Below are 13456 nucleotides of genomic sequence, written 5' to 3' on the forward strand. Positions count from 1 at the left end.
CTCCCCCCCCATACCCCCCTCACCCCCCCCCCCCCCCATACCCCTCCCCCTCCACCCCCCCCCGCATACCCCTCACCCCTCCCCCCCATACCCCCCCTCACCCCTCCCCCATACACCCCCTCTCCCCCCCCCCCCATCCACCCCCTCACCCCCCCATACACCTCCTTCCCCCCCTCACCGGGACAGGTAAAGGTCAGGCCCCCGCACTGAGCCTGAGCCCCCACACACCCCCCCGCGTACCCCTCACCCCTCCCCCACACACCCCTCCCCCCGCATACCCCTCACCCCTCCCCCCATACCCCTCACCCCTCCCCCCCAATACCCCTCACCCCTCCCCCCCATACCCCTCCCTCCCCCTCCCCCCTCCCTCCCCCTCCCCCTCCCCCCTCCCTCCCCCCATACCCCTCACCCCTCCCCCCATACCCCCCCATACACCCCCTCACCCCCCATACACCCCCTCCCCCCATACCCCCCCCATACACCCCCTCCCCCCATACCCCCCCCATACACCCCCTCACCCCCACCCCCATACACCCCCTCACCGGGACAGGTAAAGGTCAGGGCCCCGCACTGAGCCTGAGCCCCCACACCCCCCCCCCCCCATACACCCCCTCACCCCCCACCCCGGGACAGGTAAAGGTCAGGGGCCCGCACCGTGCCTGAGACCTCACACACCCCATACCCCCCCCCCCCCCCATACCCCCCCTCACCCCTCCCCCCGGGACAGGTAAAGGTCAGGGCCCCGCACCGAGCCTGAGCCCCCACACCCCCCATACCCCAGCCTCACCTCTCCCCCCGGGACAGGTAAAGGCCAGGGCCCCGCACCGAGCCTGAGCCCCCATACCCCACCCCGGGACAGGTAAAGGTCAGGGCCCCGCACCGCACCGAGCCTGAGCCCCACACCCCCATACCACCCCTCCCCCCATACCCCCCCTCCCCCCATACCCCCCCCCATACACCCCCTCCCCCCCCTCACCAGGACAGGTAAAGGTCAGGGCCCCGCACCGAGCCTGAGCCCCCTCACCCCCCACCCCCCCCATACACCCCCCCCCCCCTCACCGGGACAGGTAAAGGTCAGGGCCCCGCATCGAGCCTGAGCCTGAGCCCCCACACCCCCCCCCCGCATACCCCTCACCCCTCCCCCCCCCCATACCCCTCCCCCCTCCCCCCCCATACCCCTCCCCCCCCCATATCCCTCCCCCCCCATACTCCCCCTCCCCCCCCCCATATCCCTCCCCCCCCCATATCCCTCACCCCCTCCCCCCATACCCCCCCCATACACCCCCTCACCCCCCACCCCGGGACAGGTAAAGGTCAGGCCCCGCACCGAGCCTGAGCCCCCACACTCCCCATACCCCACCCTCACACCCCACCCTCACCCCGGGACAGGTAAAGGTCAGGGCCCCGCACCGAGCCTGAGCCTGAGCCCCCACACCCCCCCCCCCGCATACCCCTCACCCCTCCCCCCCCCATACCCCTCACCCCTCCCTCCCCCATACCCCTCACCCCCCCCCCATACCCCTCCCCTCTCCCCCTCCCATACCCCTCCCCCCCCCCATACCCCTCACCCCTCCCCCCATAGCCCCCCCCATTCACCCCCCACCCCGGAACAGGTAAAGGTCAGGCCCCGCACCGAGCCTGAGCCCCCACACCCCCCATACTCCACCCTCACACCCCACCCTCACCCCTCCCCCCCACCCCGGGACAGGTAAAGGTCAGGGCCCCGCACCGAGCCTGAGCCCCCCCACCCCCACCCCCGCCCCCATACACCCCCTCCCCCCCCCTCACCGGGACAGGTAAAGGTCAGGGCCCCGCACCGTGCCTGAGCCTGAGCCCCCACCCCCCCCCCCGCATACCCCTCACCCCTCCCCCCACCCCCCCCGCATACCCCTCACCCCTCCCCCCCCATACCCCTCCCCCCCCATACCCCTCCCCCCTCCCCCCCCATACTCCTCCCCCCTCCCCCCATACCCCTCCCCCCTCCCCCCGATACCCCTCCCCCCTCCCCTCCCATACCCCTCCCCCCTCCCCCCCCATACCCCTCACCCCTCCCCCCCTATACCCCTCACCCCTCCCCGCATACCCCCCCCATACACCCCCTCACCCCCCACCCCGGGACAGGTGAAGGTCAGTGCCCTGCACCGCACCGAGCCTGAGCCCCCACACCCCCCTCCCCCCCCCCCCACCCCGGGACAGGTAAAGGTCAGGGGCCCGCACCGTGCCTGAGACCTCACACCCCCCATACCCCCCCCATACCCCCCCTCACCCCTCCCCCCGGGACAGGTAAAGGTCAGGGCCCCGCACCGAGCCTGAGCCCCACACCCCCCATACCCCACCCTCACCTCTCCCCCCGGGACAGGTAAAGGCCAGGGCCACGCACCGAGCCTGAGCCCCCATACCCCCCATACCCCACCCCCCACCCCGGGACAGGTAAAGGTCAGGGCCCCGCACCGCACCGAGCCTGAGCCCCGATACCCCACTCCCCCCCATACCCCACCCATACACCCCCTCCCCCCCCTCACCAGGACAGGTAAAGTTCAGGGCCCCGCACCGCACCGAGCCTGAGCCCCCACACCCCCATACCCCCCCACCCCCCCATACCCCCCCCATACACCCCCTCACCGGGACAGGTAAAGGTCAGGGCCCCGCACCGAGCCTGAGCCCCCATATCCCCCCACCCCCATACCCCCCCTCACCCCTCCCCCCAGGACAGGTAAAGGTCAGGGCCCCGCACCGCACCGAGCCTGAGCCCCCACACCCCCCATACCCCACCCTCACCCCTCACCCCGGGACAGGTAAAGGTCAGGGCCCCACACCGAGTCTCACCCCCTCACACAGCTCACCCCCCACCCCTCACACCCCCAAACCCAGCAGGTACAGCAAGTGATCAGGAAGGCCAATGGAATCTTGGCCTTTATTGCAAAGGGGATGGAGTATAAAAGCAGGGAAGTCCTGCTCCAGTTATACAGAGTATTGGTGAGGCCACACCTGGAGTACTGCGTGCAGTTTTGGTTTCCATATTTACGAAAGGATATACTTGCTTTGGAGGCAGTTCAGAGAAGGTTCACTCGGTTGATTCCGGGGATGAGGGGGTTGACTTATGAGGAAAGGTTGAGTAGGTTGGGCCTCTACTCATTGGAATTCAGAAGAATGAGAGGTGATCTTATCGAAACGTATCAGATTATGAGGGGGCTTGACAAGGTGGATGCAGAGAGGATGTTTCCACTGATGGGGGAGACTAGAACTAGGGGGCATGGTCTTAGAATAAGGGGCCGCCCATTTAAAACTGAGATGAGGAGGAATTTCTTCTCTGAGGGTTGTAAATCTGTGGAATTTGCTGCCTCAGAGAGCTGTGGAGGCTGGGACATTGAATAAATTTAAGACAGAGATAATCAGTTTCTTAACCGATAAGGGAGCGGGCGGGGAAGTGGAGCTGAGTCCATGATCGGATCAGCCATGATCGTATTAAATGGCGGAGCAGGCTCGAGGGGCCGAATGGCCCACTCCTGCTCCTAGTTCTGAAGTACTCAGAACCGAATACTGGTTGGAGAGTGAGGTGTACTTCGGGACCAACTGCCTCGTTTTCTGTCTGGCGGTCACCCACTCCCTCTCTGCCTGCGCACTCCTTATTTACAGGTCGACCACCTCCTCAAACGTGCGATCCACAAAGCTCTCAGTCTGGAGCTCCGAAACCCGGAGCTCGAGCTCCTCCAGCCGGTGACACCTCCGGCATACGTGGTCGTCCCGGACTTGGGAAGTGTCCTGGAGTTCCTACATGGCACAGGATGAGAATTCCACGGGACTGAGCTGCCCTTTAATCTGACCCAGTGACCCTATGGAAGTGTTGTCTGTGTGGCACTCGCGCCCAGCCGTGACCTCGTTTCCTCTCGCTGCCCTCTGTTAGTGCGATGAGCAGCTGGCAAGCTGGATCCCTGGCCCCCCATCTTTTCCCACTGGCTGAGTTCTGTTATTTCCCTCTCCGCAGTGCGGTGAAGAAGGTAAAGGCGGGGAAGAAAGTGGAGCGAACGCTGAGAGAGAAAATTGCCACCCCTGTGGAGGACGAGGGCCCAAAGACTGCTGGTAAATACGAGCGACTGTCTGACTGCGGTGTGTCACCCAAATACAAACACTAATCCTTGCAGCAGAGAAGGTTTAATTGAGATGTTCGAAATCATGAAGGGATTTAACAGGGTAAATAAGGCGAAATTGTTCCCACTGACAGGAGGGTTGGTAACCAGAGGGACACAGATTGACGATAATCGGCGATGGAACCAGAGGGCGAGATGTGGGAACGTTATTTTACGCAGTGAGTTGTTGTGATCGGGAACGCGCTGCCTGAAAGGACAGTGGGAGCAGAATCATTAGTGACTTTTGTAATGTATTTGCTTCATGGGTTCTTTGCTTAAGAATTCATAGCAGCACATTGCTATTAAGAACTAGTTGGTTTATTAGCAACTGTTTACCAATCACACTACACATTACCAGTTCATCCACCAGGCTCACAACCATCTGCCCCATCGTGGATCCCCCGAACCCAACTGGCTGGGGTTATATTGAGTCTTGTGAACATCTCGTGACTGGCTAAGCCACTCCCAACTCAACAGCTCAGCAAACAGCAAGTAATTAAGAAAGCAAATGGAATGTTGGTCTTTATTGCAAAGCTGATGGAGTATAAAAGTAAGGAAGTCCTGCTACAACTGTACAGGGTATTGGTGAGACCGCACCTGGAGCACTGTGTACAGTTTTGGTCTCCGTATTTAAAGAGGGATATTCTAAGATGAAGGGGTTGTCATATGAAGAAAGGTTGAGCCTATACTCATTGGAGTTCAGAAGAATGAGAGGTGATCTTATTGAAGCGTATAAGATTCTGAGGGGGCTTGACAGGGTAGATGCAGAGAGGATGTTTCCCCTCGTGGGGGAATCTAGAACTAGGGGGCATCGTTTCAGAATAAGGGGCCGCCCATTTAAAACTGAGATGAGGAGGAATTTCTTCTCTGAGGGTTGTGGGTCTTTGGAATTCTCTGCCCCAGAGAGCTGTGGAGGCTGGGTCATTGAATATATTTAAGGCGGAGATAGACAGATTTTTGAATTACAGGGGAGGCAAGGGTTATGGGGAGTGGGCGGGGAAATGGAGTTGAGGCCAGGATCAGATCATCCATGACCGTATTGAGTAGAGCAGGCTCGAGGGGCCGTATGGCCTACTCCTGCTCCTATTTCTTATGTTCAAACCTCTGAGCATACTCACAGGGGCGTACATTGCAACTTTCAAGTGGGAAATTGGATAAATACTTGAAAAGAAAAGATTTGCAGGGCTGTGGGGAAAGAGCGGGGGGAGTGGGACTGATTGAATCTCTCTTTTCAAAGAGCTAGTACAAGCATGATGGGCCGAATGGCCTCCTCCTGTGATTTATCATTCTATGCCACATATTAAAGTCCAGTATGGCAACCATCGTTGGTGCAGAGAGACATGAAACGCTACAATACCCAGCTGGGAGATTCACAGCCAACATTGTCACCGGGTGGTAAAGACAACGTGCAACTGAACCACACAGACCAGCAGGTCGCTGGCTTGATCCTCTGTCTCTGCACAGCTTTACAGGAGGAGGGCGACAGTGGCCTCGTTGTCCAGGGAGCTCCGTATTAGCCGAGGCATGGAATACAAGAGCAGGGAGGTTACGCTCGAACTGTATAAAACACTGGTTAGGCCACAGCTGGAGTACTGCGTGCAGTTCTGGTCACCACATTACAGGAAAGCTGTGATTGCACCGGAGAGGGTGCAGAGCAGATTTACCAGGATGCTGCCGGGACTGGAGAATTTTAGCGATGAGGAAAGATTGGATAGGCTGGGGTTGTTGTCTTTGGAACAGAGGAGGCTGAGGGGAGACACGATGGGCAGAATGGCCTCCTTCTATGCCGTAATTTTCCAGCACCTCACGGCCCACTGCCGCCGACATTCCTCCTGAAAATCCGCCCAGTGCCACTTTTGGGGGAGCCTGGAGCGGGCGGGCGGGAGGGAGGGGAGAGTGGCCGGGAACCCCCTGCGGACGGCTGAGTGGCGCACCTGAGCTCCCGCCCGCCGAGCTCCCAGATTCCTGTCGGCGGGAGAACGGGGGCGGGCCGCTGGCTGGAGGCTGGTCTGTCCCCGACGGTGAGGCTGAAGAACCTGAAAAAAGTGAACATTTCAATACTTTTTTTCCCACGGCGACTTACCTGCATGGGGTCCCCTGAAGGTCTTCCGATAGTTTTTGTATTTGTTGCTGTTGGTTTTTTTTTCAGGTCTTCCACCCTCCGTGGGCCCGACTCCATCCTCGGCGGGCGACGGGCGACAAGCGCCTCTGCCGCCGAGAACTCGACCTCCCGCCCGCTGCCGCCCAGATTGGTGGCGTACGTCGTCCATTTGCCGACCTTCGAGGGTCCTCGGCCATGAATATCCTGCCCAGAGCACCGTCCGGTACCTCGCTGGCCATAGGCGGCACTTGGCTGAAAATCGGCCCCTATGATTCGAGGATTAGATGCCCTGACGTTGAGAGTGGACGCTGTGAAACACAACACAATGTACGTCATTCTCACAGCCCCTCCCGCTCCCCCCCGAGAGGTGGTTCATGGCCCTGTGAGTGCTGAAGCAAAGTTCAATCGCGTCTGCCGGGATTGATAATCGGCTCTCAGGGCGACACACAGGAGTTGTGTACCAGAATGGAAGGAACGCTTCCGGACATTCCCACACCAGACAATAGCCCTGGACTTGCCTCACTGTCGATTGAATCTCGCTCAAAAGCATCTTGGCTCCCACTGCACTGCCTCCTGGGGCAACCCAGTCACACCAGGCGGTTGCACTGAAATCGATCTCCGAGACATACACAGTCAAAGAAATGAAAGAAAGACTTACATTTATACAGCACCTTTCACGACCACCGGACATCTCAAAGCGCTTTACAGCCAATGATGAACTTTTGCAATGCAGTCACTGTTGTATTGTGGGAAACGCGGCAGCCAATTTGCGCACAGCAAGCTCCCACACACAGCGATGTGATAATGACCCAGATCATCTGCTTTAGTGATATTGGTTGAGGGATAAATATTGGGCCCAGGACACCGGGGAGAACTCCCCCTGCTCTTCTTCCAATAGTGGCCCCGGGATCTTTTACATCCACCCGAGAGGGCAGACGGGGCCTCGGTTTAACGTCTCATCTGAAAGACGGCACCTCCGACAGTGCGGTGCTCCCTCAGTACCGCCCCTCCGACAGTGCGGCGCTCCCTCAGTACTGCCCCTCCGACAGTGCGGCGCTCCCTCAGCACCGTCCCTCCGACAGTGCGGCGCTCCCTCAGCACCGTCCCTCCGACAGTGCGGCGCTCCCTCAGCACCGTCCCTCCGACAGTGCGGCGCTCCCTCAGCACCGTCCCTCCGACAGTGCGGCGCACCCTCAGCACCGCCCCTCCGACAGTGCGGCGCTCCCTCAGCATGGCCCCTCCGACAGTGCGGCGCTCCCTCAGTACCGCCCCTCCGACAGTGCGGCGCTCCCTCAGCATTGCCCCTCCGACAGTGCGGCGCTCCCTCAGTACCGCCCCTCCGACAGTGCGGCGCTCCCTCAGTACTGCCCCTCCGACAGTGCGGTGCTCCCTCAGTACTGCCCCTCCGACAGTGCGGCGCTTCCTCAGTACTGTCCCTCAGTACTGTCCCTCCGACAGTGCGGTGCTCCCTCAGTACCGGCGCTCCCTCAGCACCGCCCCTCCGACAGTGCGGCGCTCCCTCAGCCAAGATGTTTGTGCTCAAGTTCCTGGAGTGGGACTTGACTCCACAGTCTTCCAATGCCAAGGCGAGAGTGCTGCCCTGTGAGCCACGGCTGACACTGTAAATCTGAATGATTGCACTGAACCCTCGGTAGTTGTGTTTAGAGAAAGGATGTGTAACGGAGGGGAAGAGCTGCCAGATTTGATTCCCGCTCGGGGCCGGGGCGGCTGAACTCAGTCAGGGGAGGGGAGCCGCCATTGGCCGCAGCTCCTCTGGAGCCAGTCATGCTGGAATTTCGCCAGTGGTCCTGCTCCTGACCGCTGTCAAGTGACCGCCCAGCTGGAATTGTGTGCAGGTTGATGCTGCTTGAGGACAGGAGTGGGTGCAGCTATCATCCCAAGACCCCGCACCCTCACAGACAAATTGGCCGGCATCACTGCGACAGTGGTGGGTGTCGGGAGTGCGGAGGATTGGGGCCTGCTGGGTGCTCATTCAGGAGATTGGGGAAGAAAGTTAACAGAGTCCACTGTTCTTCCTGAGAACAATACAGCAGGGGGTGCTCCTGTCCCTGCAAGGCCTGGGACACTGATAGACCCCACACCCCTCACTGTAACACTGATATACCCCACACCCCTCTGCAACACTGATATACCCCACGCCCCTCACTGTAACACTGATATACCCCACACCCCTCACTGTAACGCTGATATACCCCGCACCCCTCACTGTACCACTGATATACCCCACACCCCTCACTGTAACACTGATATACCCCGCACCCCTCACTGTAACACTGATATATCCCACACCCCTCACTGTAACACTGATATACCCCACACCCCTCACTGTAACACTGATATACCCCGCACTGTAACACTGATATACCCCGCACCCCTCACTGTAACACTGATATATCCCACACCACTCATTGTAACACTGATATACCCCACACCCCTCACTGTAACACTGATATACCCCGCACCCCTCACTGTAACACTGATATAACCCATACCCGTCACTGTAACACTGATATACCCCACACCCCTCACTGTACCACTGATAAACTCCACACCCCTTACTGTGACACTCTTGTATACCCCACACACCTCATGGTAATGCTGATATACCCCGCACCCCTCACTGTAACACTGAGATACCCCACAACCCTTACTGTAACACTGATATAACCCACAACCTTACTGTAACACTGATATATCCCACGTCCCTCACAGTAACACTGTTATACCCCACACCTCTCACTGTAATACTGATATATCCCACACCCAACACTGTAAACATAGAAAATAGGTGCAAGAGTAGGCCATTCGGCCCTTCGAGCCTGCACCATCATTCAAGAAGATCATTGCTGATCATTCACCTCAGTACCCCATTCCTGCTTTCTCTCCATACCCCTTGATCCCTTTAGCCATAAGGGCCACATCTAACTCCCTTTTGAATATATCCAATGAACTGGCATCAACAATGCGGCAGGGAATTCCACAGGTTAACAACTCTCTGAGTGAAGAAGTTTCTCCTCATCTCGGTCCTAAATGGACTACCCCTTATCCTAAGATTGTGTCCCCTGGTTCTGGACTTCCACAACATCGAGAACATTCTTCCCGCATGTAACCTGTCCAATCCCGTCAGAATCTTATACGTTTCTATGAGATCCCCTCTCATCCTTCTAAACTCCAGTGTATAAAGGCCCAGTTGATCCAGTCTCTCCTCTTACGTCAGTCCAGCCATCCCTGGAATCAGTCTCGTGAACCTTCGCTGCACTCTCTCAATAGCACGAACGTCCTTCCTCAGATTAAGAGACCAAAACTGAACACAATATTCCAGGTGAGGCCTCACCAAGGCCCTGTACAACTGCAGTAAGACCTCCCTGCTCCTATACTCAAATCCTCTCGCTATGAAGGCCAACATGCCATTTGCCTTCTTCACCGCCTGATGTACCTGCATGCCAAGCTCAATGACTGATGTACCATGACACCCAGGTCTCATTGCACCTCCCCTTTTCCTAATCTGCCGCCATTCGATAATATTCTGCCTTCGTGTTATTGACTCCAAAGTGGATAACCTCACATTTATCCACATTATACTGCATCTGCCATGCATTTGCCCACTCGCCTAACCTGTTCAAATCACCCTGCAGCCTCTTAGCATCCTCCTCACAGCTCACACCGCCACCCAGTTTAGTGTCATCTGCAAATTTGGAGATATTACATTCAATTCCTTCATCCAAATCATTAATGTATATTGTAAAGAACTGAGCCCTGCGGCACTCCACTAGTCACTGCATCCCATTCCGAAAAGGACCCGTTTATCCCGGCTCTCAGCTTCCTATCTGCCAACCAGTTCTCTATCCACGTCAGTATATTACCCCCAATACCATGGGCTTTGATTTTGCACACCAATCTCTTATGTGGGACCTTGTCAAAGGCCTTTTGAAAGTCCAAATACACCACATCCACTGGTTCTCCCTTGTCCACTCTACTCGTTACATCCTCAAAAAATTGCAGAATATTTGTCAAGCATGATTTCCATTTCATAAATCCATGCTGACTTGGACCGATCCTGTCACTGCTTTCCAAATACGCTGTTATTTCATCTTTAATAATTGATTCCAACGTTTTCCCCACTACTGATGTCAGGCTACTCGGTGTATAATTACCTGTTTTTTCTCTCCCTCCTTTTTTAAAAAGTGGTGTTACATTAGCTACCCTCCAGTCCATAGGAACTGATCCAGAGTTGACAGACTGTTGGAAATATAGCACTGATGTATCCCACACACCTCACTGTAACACTGATATACCCCACACCCCTCACTGTAACACCCTGATATACCCCACACCTCTCACTGTAAGACTGATAAATCCCACACCCCTCACTGTCAGACTGATATACCCCACACCCCTCACTGTAACACTGATATCCCCAACACCCCTCATTGTAACACTGATTTACCCACACCCCTCACTGCAACACATAGAAACATAGAAAATAGGTGCAGGAGTAGGCCATTCGGCCCTTCGAGCCTGCACCGCCATTCAATGAGCTCATGGCTGAACATGCAACTTCAGTACCCCATTCCTGTTTTCTCGCGATACGCCTTGATCCCCCTAATAGTAAGGACTTCATCGAACTCCTTTTTGAATATATTTAGTGAATTGGCCTGAACAACTTTCTGTGGTAGAGAATTCCACAGGTTCACCACTCTCTGGGTGAAGAAGTTTCTCCTCATCTCAGTCCTAAATGGCTTGCCCCTTATCCTTAGACTGTGACCCCTGGTTCTGGACTTCCCCAACATCGGGAACATTCTTCCTGCATCTAACCTGTCTAAACCCGTCAGAATTTTAAATGTTTCTATGAGATCCCCTCTCATTCTTCTGAACTCCAGTGAATACAAGCCCAGTTGATCCAGTCTTTCTTGATATGTCTTTCCCGCCATCCCAGGAATCAGTCTGGTGAACCTTCGCTGCACTCCCTCAATAGCAAGAATGTCCTTCCTCAAATTAGGAGACCAAAACTGTACACAATACTCCAGGTGTGGCCTCACCAAGGACCTGTACAACTGTAGTAACACCTCCCTGCCCCTGTACTCAAATCCTCTCGACATGAAGGCCAACATGCCATTTGCTTTCTTAACTGCCTGCTGTACCTGCATGCCAACCTTCAATGACTGATGTCCCATGACACCCAGGTCTCATTGCACCTCCCCTTTTCCTAATCTGTCACCATTCAGATAATAGTCTGTCTCTCTGTTTTTACCACCAAAGTGGATAACCTCACATTTATCCACATTATACTTCATCTGCCATGCATTTACCCACTCACCTAACCTATCCTAGTCACTCTGCAGCCTCATAGCATCCTCCTCGCAGCTCACACTGCCACCCAACTTAGTGTCATCCGCAAATTTGGAGATACTACATTTAATCCCCTCGTCTAAATCATTAATGTACAGTGTAAACAGCTGGGGCCCCAGCACAGAACCTTGCGGTACCCCACTAGTCACTGCCTGCCATTCTGAAAAGTACCCATTTACTCCTACTCTTTGCTTCCTGTCTGACAACCAGTTCTCAATCCACGTCAGCACACTACCCCCAATCCCATCTGCTTTAACTTTGCACATTAATCTCTTGTGTGGGACCTTGTCGAAAGCCTTCTAAAAGTCCAAATGCACCACATCAACTGGTTCTCCCTTGTCCACTCTACTGGAAACATCCTCAAAAAATTCCAGAAGATTTGTCAAGCATGATTTCCCTTTCACAAATCCATGCTGACTTGAACATATCATGTCACCTCTTTCCAAATGCGCAGCTATGACATCCTTAATAATTGATTCCATCATTTTACCCACTACCGATGTCAGGCTAACCGGTCTATAATTCCCTGTTTTCTCCCTCCCTCCTTTTTTAAAAAGTGGGGTTACATTGGCTACTCTCCACTTCATAGGAACTGATTCAGAGTCTATTGAATGTTGGAAAATGATTGACAATGCACCCGCTATTTCCAAGGCCACCTCCTTAAGTACTCTGGGATGCAGACCATCAGGCCCTGGGGATTTATCGGTCTTCAATCCCATCAATTTCCCCAACATAATTTCCCGACTAATAAGGATTTCCCTCAGTTCCTTCTTACTCGACCCTCTGACCCCTTTTATAACCGGAAGGTTGTTTGTGTCCTCCTTAGTGAATACTGAGTACTTGTTCAATTGGTCTGCCATTTCTTTGTTCCCAGTTATGACGTCCCCTGATTCTGACTGCAGGGGACCTACATTTGTCTTTACTAACCTTTTTCTCTTTACATATCTATAGAAGCTTTTGCAGTCCATTTTAATGTTCCCTGCAAGCTTCCCCTCGTACTCTATTTTCCCTGCCCTAATCAAATCCTTTGTCCTCCTCTGCTGAGTTCAAAATTTCTCCCAGTCCCCGGGTTCGCTGCTCTTTGTTGCCAATTTGTATGCCACTTCCTTGGCTTTAATACTATCCCTGATTTCCCTTGTTAGCCACGGTTGAGCCACCTTCCCTTTTTTATTTTTACGCCAGACAGGGATGTACAATTGTTGTAGTTCATCCATGCGGTCTCTAAATGTCTGCCATTGCCCATCCATAGTCAATTCCTGAAGTATCATTCGCCAATCTATCCTAGCCAATTCACGCCTCATACCTTCAAAGTTACCCTTCTTTAAGTTCTGGACCATGGTCTCTGAATTAACCCTTTCATTCTCCATCCCAATGTAGAATTCCACCATATTATGGTCACTCTTCCCCAAGGGGCCTCGCACTACGGGATTGCTAATTAATCCTCTCTCATCACACAACACCCAGTCTAAGATAGCCTCCCTCCTAGTTGGTTCATCGACATATTGGTCTAGAAAACCATCCCTTATGCACTCCAGGAAATCCTTCTCCACCGTTTTGTTTCCAGTTTGGTTAGCCCAATCTATATGCATATTAAAGTCACCCATGATAACTGCACCTTTATTGCATGCAACCCTAATTTCCTGTTTGATGCCCTCCCCAACATCACTACTACTGTTTGGAGGTCTGTACATAACTCCCACGAGCGTTTTTTTGCCCTTTGGTATTCCGTAGCTCCACCCAAACCGATTCCACACCATCCAAGCTAATGTCCTTCCTTACTATTGCATTAATTTCCTCTTTAACCAGCAACGCCACCCCAACTCCTTTTCCTCTCTGTCTATCCTTCCTAAATGTTGAA

At 54.9% G+C, this 13456-nt stretch overlaps 1 protein-coding gene across 1 annotated transcript in view; it reads left to right on the plus strand.

The window, feature by feature from the left end:
* The window catches only part of lrrc71 (leucine rich repeat containing 71), a 138345-nt gene that overhangs the window by 59341 nt on the left and 65548 nt on the right, over positions 1–13456 (plus strand). Inside the window, exon 3 of the mRNA XM_070868495.1 lies at positions 3986–4080. Coding sequence (XP_070724596.1) covers positions 3986–4080 — 95 coding nt within the window. The remainder of the gene's footprint in view (positions 1–3985; positions 4081–13456) is intronic.

Source organism: Pristiophorus japonicus, chromosome 30 (genome assembly GCF_044704955.1).
Source record: "Pristiophorus japonicus isolate sPriJap1 chromosome 30, sPriJap1.hap1, whole genome shotgun sequence".
NCBI lineage: Eukaryota > Metazoa > Chordata > Chondrichthyes > Pristiophoridae > Pristiophorus > Pristiophorus japonicus.